We start from the raw sequence: 18,254 nt of genomic DNA, 5'->3' as shown, positions 1-18,254 counted from the left end.
TTACTGCATCATTACAAGTACATCATTGATTAAAGCAGTTTGAAACCATCCTGTCTACAGCTGGACTAAACATTACTTTTCACTACACACCAGTCAGTTGCTGAAAAATAGTTAACTGATTAATAGGAAAAACAGAAATACAAAATGGACAAATCAAATATAGAAAAGGGCCTTTATTTTGTATTATTTTTTACATATGGCTTGAAGCGTTTTTATTACAAAGAGGTTACAAAAGGTAAAGGACTTTTGAATCATCAACCACGGGTGGACAGGACAACACAGCCATCAATGGTAGAAGCAACTACACATCTGAGCACAACACTGATGGTCAAAATAACAGCAAGTAACTGAAAGTATGTCTCTTTTCCATGTACAGCAGAGATACCACTAACACCACCTGCATCCAAATGCTAAACATGATTCCCTTGGGTCGTGTTCATTAGGCACCAAATACAACATGGACTGAAACGGGGAGGACTACCTGAACTTGTCAGATAGCAATCGCTTATTTCGTTTTTCCCTTTCAAAACGGTTTGCTGCCATGTGTCCTATTGAACACGACCCTATAGTGTTGGACTTGAACTTTTGAGCATGAGTCACTGCACCAATATGGTTAACGATATAAACAGCAAACAAAGACTGCAGAATAAAGGCCAGTAATGTTAACGTGACTCAGCTGAACCTTCCTCTATAATATTAATCTCAAAGCCACAACATCCCAATCAATATTAAATCAGGATTTATTAGTCATTTTCTAGATGTCTAATCAAACATGATCGTTCGAAAGATTCATTGGAAAACAGTTTTCATATGTGTGCCCACACTACGATATTGATCAGAATCGCAGAATTTAGCTTTACAGTTAATCTAGATCCAGTCTGCTTGACCAGGCTGCATTTTGGACATGAAGCTGGCCGGTCAGAACTTAGAAGTTTGATATTTCCGTTTTTTTAAAAGGGCAAGTATTTAAATGTTGCACAAACAGGATGAACAGCTGTTTTATCCAAAGTATTTTGCATAACACTTCATGTTCATGACTCCAATTCATGTTTCTCTTCTTGCCCGCTTCTTCTTCATCACTGGTTTGGAAGGCTGGCTCTCTTCTACGGGGAAAAACACAGGGAGATAAGTCTTACAATACAGGACTCCTAAGACAAGATACAGGTTGTAAAAAATAAAACAAACAAATAAGACTTTAGAACAAGGAAGTGTGTAGAATCCATTCCAGAAGGATCACCAGAGTGAACATTTTTATTCTAGCCCAGTACTACCACCTAAATCATCCAATCAAGGGCTTGGATTAGAGGTCGACCGATTATGATTTTCTTAACGCCAATACCGATTATTGGAGGACCAAATACAGCCGATAGCGATTAAATCGGCCAATTTAATTTATTATATATATATTTGTAATAATGACAATTACAACAATACTGAATGAACACTTATTTTAACTTAATATAATACATCAATAAAATCCATTTAGTCTCAAATAAACAATTAAACATGTTCAATGTGGTTTAAATAATACAAAAACAAAGTGTTGGAGAAGAAAGTAAAAGTACAATATGTGCTATGTAAGAAAGCTAACGTTTAAGTTCCTTGCTCAGAACATATGAAAGCTGGTGGTTCCTTTTAACATGAGTCTTCAATATTCCCAAGTAAGAAGTTTTAGGTTATAGTTATTATAGGAATTATTGGACTTCTCTCTATACCATTTGTATTTCATATACCTTTGACTATTGGATGTTCTTATAGGCACTATAGTATTGCCAGCCTAATCACAGAGTTCATAAGCTTGAAGTCATAAAAAGCTCAATGCTTGAAGCACAGCGAAGAGCTGTTGGCAAATGCAGGAAAGTGCTGTTTGAATGAATGTTTACGAGCCTGCTGCTGCCTACCACCACTCAGTCAGACTGCTCTATCAAATCAAATATAATTATAATAACACAGAAATACGAGCCTTAGGTCATTAAGCCAAATCCGGAAACTATCATTTCGAAAACAAAATGTTTATTCTTTCAGTGAAATACGGAACCGTTACGTATTTTATCGAACAGGTGGCATCCCTAAATCTAAAAATTGCTGTTACATTTCACAACATTCAATGTTGTGTCATAATTATGTACAATTCTGGCAAATTAATTACAGTCTTTGTTAGGAAGAAATGGTTTTCACACAGTTCGCAACGAGCCAGGTGGCCCAAACTGCTGCATATACTCCGACTCTGCTGGCACAGAACGCAAGAGAAGTGACAATTTCCCTCGTTAAAAGAAATTCACGTTAGTAGGCAATATTAACTAAATATGCAGTTTAAAAAATATATACTTGTGTACTGATTAAAAAAAAGGCATTGATGTTTATGGTTAGGTACACATTGGTGCAACGACAGTGCTTTTAATTTCACGAATGCGCTTGTTAAATCACCCCACGTTTGGCGAAGTAGGCTGTGATTCGATGATAAACAGGCACCGCATAAATTATATGCAACGCAGGACAAGCTAGATGAACTAGTAATATCAACCATGTGTAGTTAACTAGTGATTATGTTAATATTGATTGTTTTTTTATAAGATAAATTTAATGCTAGCTAGCAACTTACCTTGGCTCCTTGCTGCACTCACGTAACAGGTGGTCAAGCCTGCCACGCAATCTCCTCGTGGAGTGCAATCGGCCATAATCGGTGTCCAAAAACACCGAAATCGGCCCTAATTAATCATCCATTCCGATTAATCGGTCAACCTCTAGCTTGGATATTAACTGGAGTGTAACAAAAAGGTGCAACCCCATGGGGGAGTGGATTGAGAAACAGTGTAGTGAAGTTTGAGTGGAGGCTGAGAGAGAACTGCAGTCCTGCCTGTATACAGCCTTGTTTTTTTAGGGTTGCAACATTTCAGTAACTTTCCCTCTGAGGATTCCCGGACTTCCTTCTTATTCCAAAATGAATTCCAGGAATCTTCTAAATAGGATTTCAGGAAAACATGAGAATTTTGGGAAATTTACCAACATTTTGCAACTGTATGATTGATACATTAAAGAAAAGGGCTGATGCACTAGTTCAGAGCTGGGATAGCCAATCAGACTGAATAGAGGGAGGGGACATCTGGTAGTAATAGCCTGGCCTAGCTGCTTCCTACGCCTCCAGAAATGAATAGCTACATGTTGCCACAACTAGGGGACGACATCTGGTTAGGAAGAAGTTGAGCAGGCAGCTTGGTGGCCCAATCATTCACACAACAAGGCAGCCCTGCCCAGGAACAACACCAAGCAGCCCACTAATTTGTCTAGATCTGAATGGTTTGAGGGCAAGGTAAAGCTATTCCTTCTTTAATATTATTGTGTTTCTATTGTGATCATAGTATAGCAAGAAATGAGTGGGGATACAGAATAGAGGAAAGTGTAAAGTAAGGTGTATGCAGGGATCGGACCCCAGCTGCTGGCGGAGATACGTAGTCCAGGGTCTGCAGCACTACCACTAGACCAGACTCCAGTGTGATTCACACTTAGTTCTGATACACTTACTATGTGTTGGAGCAGGTAGACTGTTCTGCTTGGCAGTAGGCTTTGTCTCTGCGGGTTGGGGTGGCACTTGTGCGATGGGGGCTGTGTTCTGAACCACCACTGGTTGCTCCACTCTTGCCTGCGGGAAGAAGAAACCTTGGGATTAAAGAGGCTGTAAAGAACCTCTGCCTCTGGGGGTGCTCTTGGGCCAACAGGGATCCACTAAACAGACAGAAATTGTCCTAAATGGCACCCTATTTCCTTCATTGTCCTTATGAGCCCAAGTCAAAAGTAGTACACTATTAGGGAATAGGGTGCCATTTGAGACGCAGACATTGAGGTCAATAGAACAGTGTCACCAACCTTCACAGCAGCAGCGTTGACAGCTTGGACAGTAGGAGCAGCAGGCTCCTGGATTGGCTGCTTCTTCACCTTGGCCTCAGTAACAACCTTTTTACTTGGCTCCTCTGACTCCTGTCAATAACCGACAGACCAAAGTTGAACCAATCAGGAAGGTCACAGGTAGCAATGACCCAATGAGGGACTCAGCAATATAGTTCTAATGTGTGATGGTAACAGTTTAAATTAAGTTGCTCTATTCCTGCGTAATAAGACTAATTGCTATAGTAACATCGTAATAATGTTAAAGAGAAATCCAGTAAGCGCTTAGTCTACGGTGTTACCTGGCCAGTAACTACAGCATCTTCAGCTTGCTTCTTCTTCTTCTTTTTCTTCTTTTTCAATTTGCCAGTTCCATCAGAAGCAGGCTCTGCCTTTTCTCTCTCTTCATCAGATACCTGCTGTGAAACATTCAAAGTACAAAACTGTCAGAGCAGCTCACAGATTACTGCACCTGTACATAGCCCACCTATAATTTAGCCCAAACAACTGCCTCTTTCCCAACTGTATTTAATTTTTATTTATTTATTTTGCTCCTTTGCACCCCAATATTTCTATTTCTACTTTGCATTCTTCCATTGCAAAACTACCATTCCAGTGTTTTACTTGCTATATTGTATTTACTTTGCCACCATGGCCTTTTTTGCCTTTACCTCCCTTCCCACCTCATTTGCTCACATTGTATATAGACTTGTTTATACTGTATTATTGACTGTATGTTTGTTTTACTCCATGTGTAACTCTGTCGTTGTATCTGTCGAACTGCTTTGCTTTATCTTGGCCAGGTCGCAATTGTAAATGAGAACCTGTTCTCAACTTGCCTACCTGGTTAAATAAAGGTAAAATAAATAAATAAATAAAAACTAAATCAAATATTTGACCGATTTAGACTGCTCAACCCAAATCAACTTAACCTGACAACCTTTCCCCAACTTGAGCTTAAAAAGTCAAAATAATAACAAGGGGAGTGCGTACAGTAAGCAGCAGATATTTTTTATACATGAGAAGGCTCCTGAAATGTAAATGTGCAGTTTTGTTCGGCTTTTAAAACTAAAATCCCCAAATCACAACTACTACTCCGTGCAGAACCTTGTAGAGGATAGAGCATGGTCTCTTTGCAAGCAACTGTTGCACTGCTGTCAAACTAGTCCCATTTCAAGAATGTAGTGCACACTACCAGTCAGTCTATCCTCACATATGCATAAGGTTAGAAGTTTTTAAATGCAACATTTAAATTAAATCCCTGACATCTCTCTCCATGATGAAATGTTCTGTTTAACCAGGAAAATCACTGGAGATGGTTTCTTTCTCTCCTCAACTTCCCCAGATTATATTTAGAGTATTTAAATATAAAGCATGTTATTTATTTAACCAGGAACAGGCCCTTGATGTTAGAAACCTCTCGTGAGGGGCACCTAAAAAGTGATGTCGCAACTGGCGACTAACCTTGACAGTCTCTGGCAGGGGCTCCTCGAGGGCAGGGGGGACAGCCTCTACTGGAGCAGGGAGTTCCCCATAGTTCTCCCAACCCTCCGCTGGGGCATTCCAGTCAGAGCACCCGTCTGCTGCTGCAGCAGCAGACCCATCACCATCTGAAAACACATCCAGAGGAAAGCTCTAGTTAAAACACCTCACAAATACACAACCTTTACAACACATGGTACAGACAGTGATGATGATTTTCACTCCTACAGCAGTCTCCTGACAACAATACAGTTGGACTGTGCAGAATCACTGATCTACAGACCACCTTGCAACCCGTATAGCTACTCATTATGTGATCAAGATAGAACAGGTCATGGTTGTTTTACTTACTCAGACCAGACCACTCATCTTCCACTTGGGGCTTAGGCTGGCTGGGACACAGCAGCTGGGGTTCTAAAAACAAATCACATCTAAAAGCTTTAACAAGAGCAAGGTAGTGTGTTTAATTTGAAAACATAACATTTTGTGAAAGCAGAATTTCAGGTCATCCCAACCCCTAACCTTTGAACACCTAACAGCTAATTCCTAACACCTAATTCCTTGAACACCTAATGGGTGAAAGCACAATTGTTTTTAGACCGAGCACACATCGACTTGGCTTCATGGTGGACTATCATCAATACACTCAAACTAATATTGCCATATGATTTTTTAAATCGTTTTAAATAGATAATTTTTTTCGTATTATACAATCTGATTAAAGATCTATACTGCCCTACAAAGGCAAAACGCAGTAACTAAGTATTTTGTTTTACTGCAAAATCTGACTTGTCTTTTTCTGTCTAGACAGACAGCAATTTCTGATACTCCATGATATACTCTGATTAACTGGCTTGTTCTTGTGTCAGGAAGCTAAATACCATATTAATCAGATAATATACCTGGCCATTACAACAGATCAAATATTTTGACCAAATTCATAGTTTGTGCATTTTGCCTTTTTAGGGCAGTATACTTTTCTGTACTGTAAACCATGCCATCTAGAGGCCAAAAGGTGATCCTACACCAGGAGTATACAACGAACATTCAGTCCATTACCTGATGTCATCCTCGCATCAATGACAGTGCATCCTCCTAATAACACATCGCAAAAGAAAACCTCAGTGAAAAAACTCCTGCCAGTAAAAATGTAATTGTACTGTGTAAACTTTTCTGTATCCCCTGCATATGACTAAAAAAGTTTGATTTGATTATATGTACAGATGTGGACAAAAGTTATGAGAATGACACAAATATGAATTTTCAAAGTCTGCTGCCTCAGTTTGTATGATGGCAATTTGCATATACTCCAGAATGTTATGAAGAGTGATCAGATGAATTGCAATTAATTGCAAAATCCCTGTTTGCCATGGAAATGTTTTTTTTTTTTTTTTTTTTTGGGGGGGGTTCAGTTCATTTGCACTGCATTTCAGCCCTGCCACAAAAGGACCAGCTGACATCTCAGTGATTCTCTCGTTAACACAGGTGTGAGTGTTGACGAGGAAAAGGCTGGAGATCACTGTCATGCTGTTTGAGTTAGAAGCTGGAAGCTTCAAAAGGAGGGTGGTGCTTAGAATCATTGTTCTTCATCTGTCAACCATGGTTACCTGCAAGGAAAGACGTGCCATCATCATTGCTTTACACAAAAAGGGCTTCACAGGCAAGGATATTGCTGCCAGTAAGATTGCACCTAAATCAAACATTTATCGGATCATCAAGAACTTCAAGGAGAGCGGTTCAATTGTTGTGAAGGCTTCAGGGTGCCCAAGAAAGTCCAGCAAGCGCCAGGACCATCTCCTAAAGTTGATTCAACTGCAGGATTGGGGCACCACCAGTACAGAGCTTGCTCAGGAATGGCAGCAGGCAGGTGTGAGTTCATCTGCATGCAGTGAGGCGAAGACTTGGAGGATGGCCTGGTGTCAAGAAGGGCAGCAAATAAGCCACTTCTCTCCAGGAAAAACATCAGGGACAGAGAAAAATCCTGCAAAAGGTACAGGGATTGGACTGCTGAGGACTGGGGTAAAGTCATTTTCTCTGATGAATCCCCTTTCCGATTGTTTGGGGCATCCGGAAAAAAGCTTGTCCGAAGAAGACAAGGTGAGTGCTACCATCAGTCCTGTGTCATGCCAACAGTAAAGCATCCTGAGACCATTCATGTGTGGGGTTGCTTCTCAGCCAAGGGAGTGGGCTCACTCACAATTTTGTCTAAGAACACAGCCATGAATAAAGAATGGTACCAACACATCCTCCGAGAGCAACTTTGGTGACGAACAATGCCTTTTCCAGCATGATGGAACACCTTGCCATAAGGAAAAAGTGATAACTAAGTGGCTTGGGGAACAAAACATCGATATTTTGGGTCCATGGCCAGGAAACTCCCCAGACCTTAATCCCATTGAGGACTTTGCATCAACTTCATGTAATTGTCAATAAAAGCCTTTGGCACTTATGAAATGCTTGTAATTATACTTCAGTGTTCCATAGTAACATCTGACAAAAATATCTAAAAACACTGAAGCAGCAAACTTTGTGGAAATTAATATTTGTGTCATTCTCAAAACATACTCCAGGGAAATATTACTACTATCATTACCTTCAGTCTCCTGCCCCCAGACAGCGGTGTCTTGGTTGCTCTCAGCAGTGGTCCAGTGCCCCTCATCAGGAAAAATGGCCTCTTGGGCTGTCACAACCAGGTCAGGCCGTTCTTCAGTCACTACCGGAGCCTCCTCACTGCTGATAGCTGACACCAACACACACACATTTAACAACCTTCAAGAACATCCACACATTGGCACCACTTTAAATAGTTTGCCAAAGAAAATGACTCCAACCAAGTACTGTACAAGTAAGAGCATGTAGCTAATTTGTTTTCTTAAAACGGAACATGATTTGATTTCTCCCTTTCATGAACTTCTCTCCTAACCCTTAATCAGATGCTAATTTGAATGAATGTGTATTTTTTTACCTTGAGGTCTGACTACAGCAACAGCATCTGCTTTCTCAGCTTTGGTTTTGGAGGATTCTCCTTGGGAAATAACAGTGTTGTTTGAAGGCAAGGCTGTAGCTTTACTTCCATATACATTTATATATTTCCTACTTGCAAAGGGAGAGCAGGTCAACACAAAAAGAGCAGTAGCCTGGAATCCAAACTGATATGCTCAGTTTCTCTATTGTTTCAGTGGGAAAACATATGTCAGTTTGGATTCTAGGCTAACAGATGACAAGCAGCACCTCTCTCTCTGGGCTCAGAGTCCTCCAGGGTATGTACTTACAGCAGGTCTGACCAACAGGGAACCAGCACAACTCAATAACAGGAGAAGACAGAATAGCAGTCTCCCTGGATGCCAAATTAGTCTGTTTACCAGTGGTGGAAAAAGTACCTTAGCTGTCCACCTGGTCAACTGCCATACTTGAGTGAAAGTAAAGATACCTTAAAAGAAATGACTCAAGTAAAAATCACCCAGTAAAATTCTACTTGAGTAAATGTCTAAAAGTATTTAAGTGAATATGAAAGTATAAATACCGTATATTAAGCAAACCAGATGGCACCATTTTCTTGTTTTTTTAATTGACAGAAAGCCAGGAACACTCCAACACTAAGACATCGTTTACAAACAAAGCATGCGTGTTTAGTGAGTCCGCCAGATCAGAGGCAGTAGGGATGACCAGGGATGTTCGGTTGATAAGTATGAATTTGACAATTTTCCTGTCCTGCTAAGCATTCAAAATGTAACGAGTACTTTTGGGTGTCAAGGAAAATGTAAAAAGTACAATATTTTCTTAAAGAACGTAGTGAAGTAAAAGTAGTCAAAAATATAAATAGTAAAGTAAAGTACAGATACCCCAAAAAACTACTTTAGTACTTTAAAGTATTTTTTACCCCACTGGTGTTTACAGAAAGTTTGTGAAAGTGTGTGAGTCTTTAACCAAGCTCAGGCCTGCTCAGCTGCAGCCTTTTGCCAGCAGAGGGGTATACCATAAGGAGATAGACCAAGCTAGCTTTACCTTTCTTCTTCTTTTCCTTCTTCTCAGAGACAGACCCAGGGGCTGCAGCTTTGGGGCTGGCCTTGGTTGACTCTGTGGGAGGAGTACTAGGCAGAGGATCCACTCCTCCAGGGCTCCCTGACCCGTCACCGGAGGTCTTGTCTTTACGGCGCTGCTCACGCTTCTCCTTGTTACTGATCTTGGTCTCCCAGGTGCCTGATACTGATAGACATGGAAGGTTAGGGGGAGGAAGTTTAAAATAGGCCTACATCTCGTGTTCAAATCCCCTGTTAGAATGTCAAGGCTTTGAGTCCGGTTTCCCAAAACCATCTCAAGACTACGTTCATCGTTAGAACCTTCTTAGGAACACCGTTACATCTGAGCTGTTTCCCAAAACCATCATATCTAAAGTTGCTCTTGAAAATACTTATTTAACAACTGCCTCAGACCACTCACTTATAATTCAGTGTATCACAATTCCAGTGGGTCAGAAGTTTACATACACTAAGTTGACTGTGCCTTAAAACAGCTTGGAAAATTCCAGAAAATGACATCATGGCTTTAGAAACTTTTGATAGGCTAATTGACATCATTTGAGTCAATTCGAGGTGTGCATGTGGATGTATTTCAAGGCCTACCTTCAAACGCAGTGCCTCTTTGCTTGACATCATGGGAAAATCAAAAGAAATCAGCAAAGATCTCAGAAAAAAAATTTGTAGACCTCCACAAGTCTGGTTCATCATTGGGAGCAATTTCCAAATGCCTGAAGGTACCACGTTGATCTGTACAAACGATAGTACGCAAGTTTAAACACCATGGGACCACGCAGCCGTCATACCGCTCAGGAAGGAGACACGTTCTATCTCCTAGAGATGAACGTACTTTGGTGCGAAAAGTGCAAATCAATCCCAGAACAACAGCAAAGGACCTTGAAGATGCTGGAGGAAACAGGTACAAAAGTATCTCTATCCACAGTAAAACGAGTCCAATATCGACATTACCTGAAAGGCTGCCCAGCAAGGAAGCAACCACTGCTCCAATTACCACCATAAAAAAGCCAGACTACAGTTTGCAAATGCACATGGGGACAAAGATCGTACTTTTTGGAGAAATGTCCTCTGGTCTGATGAAACAAAAACAGAACTGTTTGGCCATAATGACCATTGTTATGTTTGGAGGAAAAGGGGGGATGCTTGCAAGCCCAAGAACATCATCCCAACCATGAAGCACGGGTGTGGCAGCATCATGATGTGGGGGTGCTTTGCTGCAGGAGGGACTGGTGCACTTCACAAAAAAAGATGGCATCATGAGGAAAATTATGTGGATATATTGAAGCAACATCTCAAGACATCAGTCAGGAAGTTAAAGCTTGGTCGAAATTGGGTCTTCCAAATGGAGAACAACCCCAAGCATGCTTCCAAAGTTGTGGCAAAATGACTTAACTTCTTGGCGCATCCATCCCGTTAGCAGGATCATTTGTCAACATCTGCTGAATTGCAGAGCGCCAAATTCAAATTAAATTACTAAAAATAATAAATTCAGGAAATCACAAGTGCAATATAGCAAAACACAGCTTAGCTTGTTGTTAATCCACCTGGCGTGTCAGATTTAAAAACGCTTCACAGCAAAAGTTATCCAAGCGTTTATATTAGGACATCGCTCAGCAGACAAAACATTACAAACAGCTAGCAAAGTAGATTGGTCATGAAAGTCAGAAAAGCAATAAAATGAATCGCTTACCTTTGATGATCTTTGGAAGTTTGCACTCACGAGACTCCCAGGTACACAATAAATGTTCCTTTGGTTCGATAAAGATAATTTTTATATCCAAAAACCTCCATTTGGTTGGCGCTTTTTGTTCAGAAATCCACAGGCTCGTGCAGGTCATGACAGGCAGACGAAAATTCCAAATAGTATCCGTAAAGTTCGTAGAAACATGTCAAATGTTTTTTACAATCAATCCTCAGGTTGTTTTTACAATAAATAATCGATAATATTTCAAACGGACCATAGCTTTTTCAATAGGAGAGAGAAAATGTCTGCTCCAAGCTGTTGCGCATGCAAAACTCTGCTGGCACCCAGCCATCCACTGACGCGATGTGATTGTTCTCGCTTATTTTTCAGAATAAAAGCCTGAAACTATGTCTAAAGACTGTTCACACCATGTGGACAGGAATCGGGTTGATATCCATTTAACTGGAGAGAAGGCATGCAATGGAACAGGGAGATTTGTTTCTCTTAGGCACTTCCTGGTTGGATTTTCCTCAGGTTTTTGCCTGCAATATCAGTTCTGTTAGACAGACAATATTTTGACCGTTTTGTAAAGTTTAGAGTTTTCTATCCTAATCTGATGCAATTATATGCATATTCTAGATTCTGGGCCTGAGAAATAGGCAGTTTCATTTGGGTACGTTTTTCATCCAAAAATCAAAATACTGCCCCCTACACTCAACAGGTTAAGGACAACAAAGTCAAGGCATTGGAGTGGCCATCACAAAGCCCTGACCTCAATCCTATAGAGAATGTGTGGGCAGAACTAAAAAAGCATGTGCGAGCAAGGAGGTCTACAAACCTGACTCAGTTACACCAGCTCTCTCAGAAGGAATCGGCCAAAATTCACCCAACTTATTGTGGGAAGCTTGTGGAAGGCTACCTGAAATGTTTGACCCAAGTTAAACAATTTAAAGGCAATGCTACCAAATACCGATTGAGTGCATTTAAACTCTGACCCACTGGGAATGTGATGAAGTAAAAGCTGAAATTATTCTACTATTTTTCTGACATTTCACATTCTTAAAATAAAGTGGTGATGCTAACTGATGTAAAACAGGGAATTTTTACTAGGATTAAATGTCAGGAATTGTGAAAAAATGATTTTAAATGAAATTGGCAAAGGTGTATGTAAACTTCCGACTTCAACTGTATATATTTTAATGATATGGAAATCAATTTCATGTTAATGTAATTGAGTTCTCACTATTTGTAAGTTACCGATACATTGTTCTATATATTTCATGGTGTAACATGTGCACAATCTGAATTTAGTGCATTATTATAGGGTAAGCGTTAGAATAAGCTGCCTCAATATTTGTAACCATAGGTATCTCTCTTGGAGCTGATCCATCCTCAGTCTTGTGGAATAATTCTAATGTTAAGGAAAGTTTGAAAAGGGAGAACGATCCTAGGGCAGTGCACCCCCCCCCCCAAAAAAAATCCTGGTCAAATAGTCTATGAATTCATCTAACACATTAAAATATGAATAATTTCAATTTCTCTGCAAGGACGTAATATTTATCTGTAAATGTAAGCCCCCACTGCGCTTTGCTAGGCACAAATGATTGAAACACTTGGTGATATTAGTGGTGGTGCTTTATAGCATACCTTCCTCTGATTCCTTGCCATGAGAAGAAGCGGTCTTCGCCTCCTTTACTGCCTGTTTCTGCTTCTTCTTGGTCTTCTTTACCTAAACATATAGAATTCAACATGGTGGATTAATGCTACAAGGCAAAGAAAGCGAAAGTGGTAACAGACTCATCGCCCCCTGCACCATTAGAACAGAAACCCCATGTTATTAAAGTCACTCAAAGTCAACACTGTCAAGCTAGGTCTAAAAAAATATATACATATGAAATCACATAAATCTGTCTACCAAGAGCCTTTTGACATGTAATTTATAGGCTATACAGTCCTTACAATCTCAAATGCTATAAATCAAATAAAAAGTATTATATTTTAAATGTCAGCCCCTCAAAGCAGATTGATGCCAAAAACAACTATAAAGAGCATCTGACTGACAGTCAACTGGGTTGAGAGCTGTATTTGATCATGGAGGAGCCACATTTGACACTAGCTAGGTAAGGAAGCCATTTGTCCCATCCTTTAGGATTTGCTACATCTGCAAATTAATATCTGGCAACCAGACACCGCACGCCACAGGACAGTAGGCGTCCGAAGGGAGGCAGGCCTCTGGTCTAAAAGCCACATCATCACTATTAAAACTCCACTACAAACGCCATAAGGCCGGTTTTCATCTTCAAGGCATGTTTAGTGCAGAAGTTGGGATATAATGTAACTAGCTATAACCAAGCAGATCTGAAATTATTTTGCATACAAAGTCATTTGTTTTGTATACAACAGATTCAACTTTCACTAGTCTCCCAGGATAGCATACAAGCATTTGCCTCAACAAGCAACATTAGGCCTACCTCGGAAGCCTTTTCTGTCTTGATTTGAGGAGAATGATGTGGCACTACTGGCAGGTTGTCTTCAGTCACTCTGACGTCCTCTTGTAGCTCAGCAACTACACTCCCATTTGGCTGTGATTTCTGTGGGGCAAAAGAGAAGACAAGGCTGAATTTAAAAACAAATATTAGTTTGGCTCATGTGACACGTTAACGTTAATCTAGCTAGCCTAATCATGCTAATGTCGGCTACTACTAGCTAGCTACTGTGACAGAGCTGTCAAAATTAGCTAGTAAGCAAACATTGAAAACGTTACCTTTTCTGTAGTTTTCCTTTTCGTTTTTTTCGGTTCCTCTGTTTTTGCCACCTTGATAGGAGCTGGTTTAGTGCTTTCAACGGTCTCAACTTCAACTATGGTCGGTCGCTTCTTGAAGAGCCCGCGACATGCGGAGGCCCACATAGCCACCATTAGCACGAGCCCAATGCACGCTGCTAAGAGGATCAACCATGGCGGAATCTCGGGCTTCAACCCAAAATCCACCCCGAGTTCTGAGTGCAAGAGGTCTAGGCCAGTGGAAAGAAGCTCATTCAGGCGACCTGCTATCAACTTGACCTGTTGACAGGTCGCGTCCTGCCAGTTCTCTGCCATTTGGGTTTCTCTCGATGATTGACAGAATATGCAAAAGTTAACGTTAGCCGGCTAAAAATAACGGTTTTGACAGGGCAAACAATAAAACCACGATCATCGCTAGCTTGTCAGCCACCTAGCCGCTAACGCGTTAGCTAGCTGTCACTCATGTAACATTTGAGTCCGTCAAAATGGGTTAGCCTTGTATAGCCAGCTATTTGTCCAGCCCGTATGACTGATGAACCGGTTTCTTGCCCACTGATAAAGCAAGGAGGTTGATTTTAAGGAGCAACAGAAAAAAGGCAGTTTAGCAGCATCCCGCTCTACGATTGGTGTAACGTCACGGAAGGAGGAGTCCCTCTGAAGTCATGACGAATTTCCTCGTACAGATGAAAATGGTGGTCCTGGACTAGAACAAGATTAATTGGGGTTAGTTATCAGTATATTTGATTTAAAGCTATGCTCAATGGTGAATCACATATCTTGAACCAAACTGAACCATAACTGTCCACCTGGAAAAGTGGAATTTGTGGCCTTAGGTATGCTTGGATGTATTTGCACATTCTACATCTTTGCAGTCTAAAATTCTCAAAGCCAGGTTATCAGCATGCCTAGCACTTATTGTGAGGGCATCGATTTAAACCATATTCAGAAATACATTCTACAACAATCAAGAGACTAAAAAGATCATTTGCATCCAAGTTTATTTTGAAATTCCCTACTCCCCTTATACAAGAAAAATAATAACTTTCCACCAAGGCAGCAGCAAACTGTCAGTGATAGTAAGTATTCTGTTTAGGGCAAGGAACAAAATCATAATCACAGTGTTTTTTTTATTTATTATACTTTTACTTTTTAAATACTTCTACTGCGGTCCTCTTTGGCTGAGCTTCGGCACACAGTTTGCTGTCAAGCCAAATTCCTGGGAAGTAAAAGGTCTAAGCCAATAGAGCAGAGGGCTTCAACTTTACAAAGCCAATGCAGGAATGTATATTACCTTCAGAACTAAAAAAATAATAAAATAAAATAAGAACAAGCCGTCTGTGTTCACAACACAAACAAAATAACCGCCAGGGGAGTGACAGCATTTATGTATTTTCTTCGATTTCCATAAAATTGTATAGACAAAACAAATCTACAAAAATGGAACTAGGTAAATATTACACAACAGGTAAACATGTTTGTCAACCTCTACACAAAACCAAAGTTCTTGGTCTTAATGGCAAGTAAGAGTTTCTGTTTTAGAATCTGTTTGGAGGAGTAGAGTGGCACGTAGAGACGCGAGATGCAGGTGTTGGCCGTGGGCAGGTGCTGGTCATCCGGAGGCCTGATGGTGATGGAGGGCATGGGCTGGAAACCTTCCTCACTGGCTGGCAGAGACGGACTGGAGGTCCAGAAGTACACCTGCAGAGAGGGAGAGGAATCAGATTGTATTGGAATTTATATTACAGATTGTACAGATAAAAATTACATGTAATAAACTGGGACTGCACATCAAGTAGTAAAAATAATTTCTTACCAGATCTTGCCTCTCAGTCATGCTCATCTTCTCCACAATGGACCAAAACCAGCGTTTGAACTGCAACAACTTATCAGCATTTTCCCCTGTTGAGATTCAGAGTGGGATAACAAAAATAAGTGACTCAATCATCAACTCAAACACATTTAAGTCATGTAAAAGTACAAACTTTTTGTTACAAGACTTCCAACTGCTTAGCTGAAAAAAGGGCGAGGGATCAATAACCAAAGGAAAACTAAAAAGATCCAGGTTTCACAGTTCTAGGATCAGGTCTCCCTGTCAATATAATCTTATTCATTGTGATCAAAAAGGCAAAACTGATCCTACATCAGCACTCATACTCTGAGATTCTTTGTGAATACGGGCCAAGGTCTTTGTACCAGATTCATCATTGAAGGAAGTGAAGCTGATGAGCATCTGCACGTTGACCTCTCCACAGCCATTGACCAGCAGCCTGAAGTCCTCAGCTGTCAAGTCCTCCAGGGCGTTCTTAGGAAGGACATCCAACAGACCCTTCCTCATTGCCTGAGACACACAAAACAGTATTAACATTAAACGTCAACATTACAGTACACACCCCTCCCTTTCTTATCAGCTGAGAGAGAACAAGGTATTAATCTCACATACATACTACAAAATGGTGTCTGTACACATCTAGGTTTATCCCTTCTCCATCTTTAGACTGGACTGGTGTCCAATTTTCTGTTTTGGAAACTCTTATGGCCATTGTCATGCCAAAAATAAAAACAGATCTGGGTACCCGGCTAACTTTAGACCTAACGCAATACAGAATGTCCCACTTGGTTCCCCTTATTATAGAAAATGGTAATTCACTTGTATACAGTGCCACATGAGACATTACTGTACAACTCACATGAAGAGGTTGCTCGGCAACCACCAGCATCCTGTGTTCGGCGTACTTTCTCACATATTCGTAAACGTTGAGAGGAGTCACAGGCATGTTGACCCCACCTGACAGCAGCTCCACCTGATATAGCCATGGACAACAGACATGGTAATAATGTAATGTGATGTTTCATAACATTCGCTGTCACAATTAGACAGCAGAATAGAAGGGTTTTAAAAAAACCAGTAAACTCCTGATAAATGCAAACCTTCACAGTTTCAAATGTCACATGCACAAGTACAGTGAAATGTCAGTTGTGACAGAGTGCATTAAAACCAGAGCATGCAGTCAGAGGCAATTGCAAAAATATAACGAAATGGAAAAAAAAAAAAAAACGGGACTGAAAATGCATCCCAAGTGAACTTCCTGAGTTGACTATGTGAAACATTCTCCCCGTGAGTTCTCTTTACCTGTCCAGCCCCTTCCTCCTTACACAGGTCTATGGCAAAGGCCAGGTCCATGGCTGCAAACACAGCGTCCGCCTCTCCAGCCTGAGAGTGACGGATCAACTGCCGCAGGCTCTCGTACATTACCGGGTCAAAGAAGGCAAAGTCATGCCAGTTCACCTGCTCACAGACACACACATACTGATGAGAACTCTATCCGTGTACAAGTCCAGATTTAGCGGTTTTCATATAGCAGTGTACAACAGTGCCCATATAACAGTGGAACTCATTACCTTTCTGCCGAGCAGCACCTTGATGACATGTCTGTTCAAAGTAATTGGACAGAGCTCATTCTGCAGCAGACACAGCCCTAGTATTCTGGAGAAAAAAAAAAAATATATATATATTTTTTTAAATACTTGGAAATTGAGGTAGGCTACATATAATTTTGTTGTTTTATCCCTGAATACAAGTAAATATTGTCTGCATTCCAGATGGCCCCCTGTTTCCTATGGGTCCTGGTTGCACTATAAAGGGAATGAGATGCTAGGACTTACCTGCCGATGTTCCTGAAGCAGTTGAGCCTGGCCTCCGTGTTCTTGCCGGGCCGGGGAGAATAGAAGCCTCTCTTCCCGGGCTGGTAGAACAGGGGAGCGTTGTCATCTCCGTCTTCAGGGTCGTCCAGCTCCATGTCCACCACACTGCGGGTGGAGCCATGACGTTTACGGTTCTCCTGCTGCTACAACCAGGAAAATGAGGCACTTGCAATTGACAATAATTGACAAATTCTATTGTTATTACAGTATAAAATAATGAAAATCAGTGCCACCCAGTAAAATATAAGTGACTGGTCTTGAGAAAGGTTGCTAAGGCTGAAATGTTGACATTAAACAGTCTCCTATATACCCTCTTACTATTAGAGCATAATATCAGTGCATGATCATGAGGTGAATATTTGTATTATGCTGTAGTAAACCTCTAAAAAACAGCCACATTCAGAGAAATCTAACCAGTAAATTAATGTCATAAGGCCACATTCCTTTTATTCTTCATACAACTTTCTTTCAGACATGTCTAATGACTTGTGTTCCTGGACCACAGAGCTGGGGCATGCTGGGACCGGAGATGGAGAGCTGAAGCTTACCTGTGCTTTCTCAGGAGCCTCCAGGAGACCCAGGTCCAGTATGCTGTCAGCACCATTTTCCCTGTGGAAGGAGAGAGGGTTTTAGTCAGTGTATCCTTTATCTTTTAATCAAACCAGGTTGTCCTATTAGAGGTAAAAAA

General features: G+C 40.8%; 2 protein-coding genes across 24 annotated transcripts in view; both read right to left on the bottom strand.

The window, feature by feature from the left end:
• Positions 1-158: 158 nt before the first annotated feature.
• LOC112222789 (protein LYRIC) lies at positions 159-14,476 on the bottom strand. 4 transcript variants are annotated; one of them, XM_024385554.2, is made up of 13 exons: positions 13,847-14,476; positions 13,554-13,673; positions 12,730-12,811; positions 9,370-9,570; positions 8,330-8,389; positions 7,958-8,104; positions 6,424-6,459; positions 5,716-5,778; positions 5,347-5,492; positions 4,185-4,298; positions 3,865-3,975; positions 3,523-3,640; positions 159-1,103 (listed from the first exon to the last, which is right to left on the bottom strand). In XM_024385554.2, the coding sequence occupies exons 1-13, from the start codon at positions 14,177-14,179 to the stop codon at positions 1,045-1,047; spliced, it is 1,590 nt and encodes a 529-aa protein (XP_024241322.1). In that variant the 5' UTR covers positions 14,180-14,476; the 3' UTR covers positions 159-1,044. The 4 variants fall into 4 exon arrangements, with proteins under 4 accessions (XP_024241322.1, XP_024241321.1, XP_024241324.1 ...); XM_024385553.2 differs by having other exon boundaries at positions 4,185-4,301; positions 13,847-14,475; XM_024385556.2 differs by lacking the exon at positions 8,330-8,389 and having other exon boundaries at positions 4,185-4,301.
• Positions 14,477-14,845: 369 nt separating this feature from the next.
• LOC112222787 (E3 ubiquitin-protein ligase UBR5) overlaps positions 14,846-18,254 on the bottom strand; it is a 43,167-nt gene continuing 39,758 nt past the window's right edge. For 14 of the 20 annotated variants that reach the window (XM_042304800.1, XM_042304807.1, XM_042304812.1 and 11 more), the window contains 8 exons: positions 18,115-18,175; positions 17,528-17,709; positions 17,264-17,348; positions 16,995-17,150; positions 16,552-16,665; positions 16,019-16,202; positions 15,678-15,763; positions 14,846-15,562 (listed from right to left, as the gene is read on the bottom strand). In XM_042304800.1, the coding sequence (XP_042160734.1) occupies positions 15,350-15,562; positions 15,678-15,763; positions 16,019-16,202; positions 16,552-16,665; positions 16,995-17,150; positions 17,264-17,348; positions 17,528-17,709; positions 18,115-18,175 (1,081 nt within the window). In that variant the 3' untranslated portion in view covers positions 14,846-15,349. The remainder of the gene's footprint in view (positions 15,563-15,677; positions 15,764-16,018; positions 16,203-16,551; positions 16,666-16,994; positions 17,151-17,263; positions 17,349-17,527; positions 17,710-18,114; positions 18,176-18,254) is intronic. The other 6 variants (XM_042304814.1, XM_042304815.1, XM_024385551.2 and 3 more) reach the window with 3 other exon arrangements.

This window comes from Oncorhynchus tshawytscha, linkage group LG23, assembly GCF_018296145.1.
Source record: "Oncorhynchus tshawytscha isolate Ot180627B linkage group LG23, Otsh_v2.0, whole genome shotgun sequence".
Taxonomy (NCBI): domain Eukaryota; kingdom Metazoa; phylum Chordata; class Actinopteri; order Salmoniformes; family Salmonidae; genus Oncorhynchus; species Oncorhynchus tshawytscha.
The sequence above is the reverse complement of the archived record's forward strand: the minus strand, read 5'-3'. Positions and strand labels throughout refer to the sequence as shown.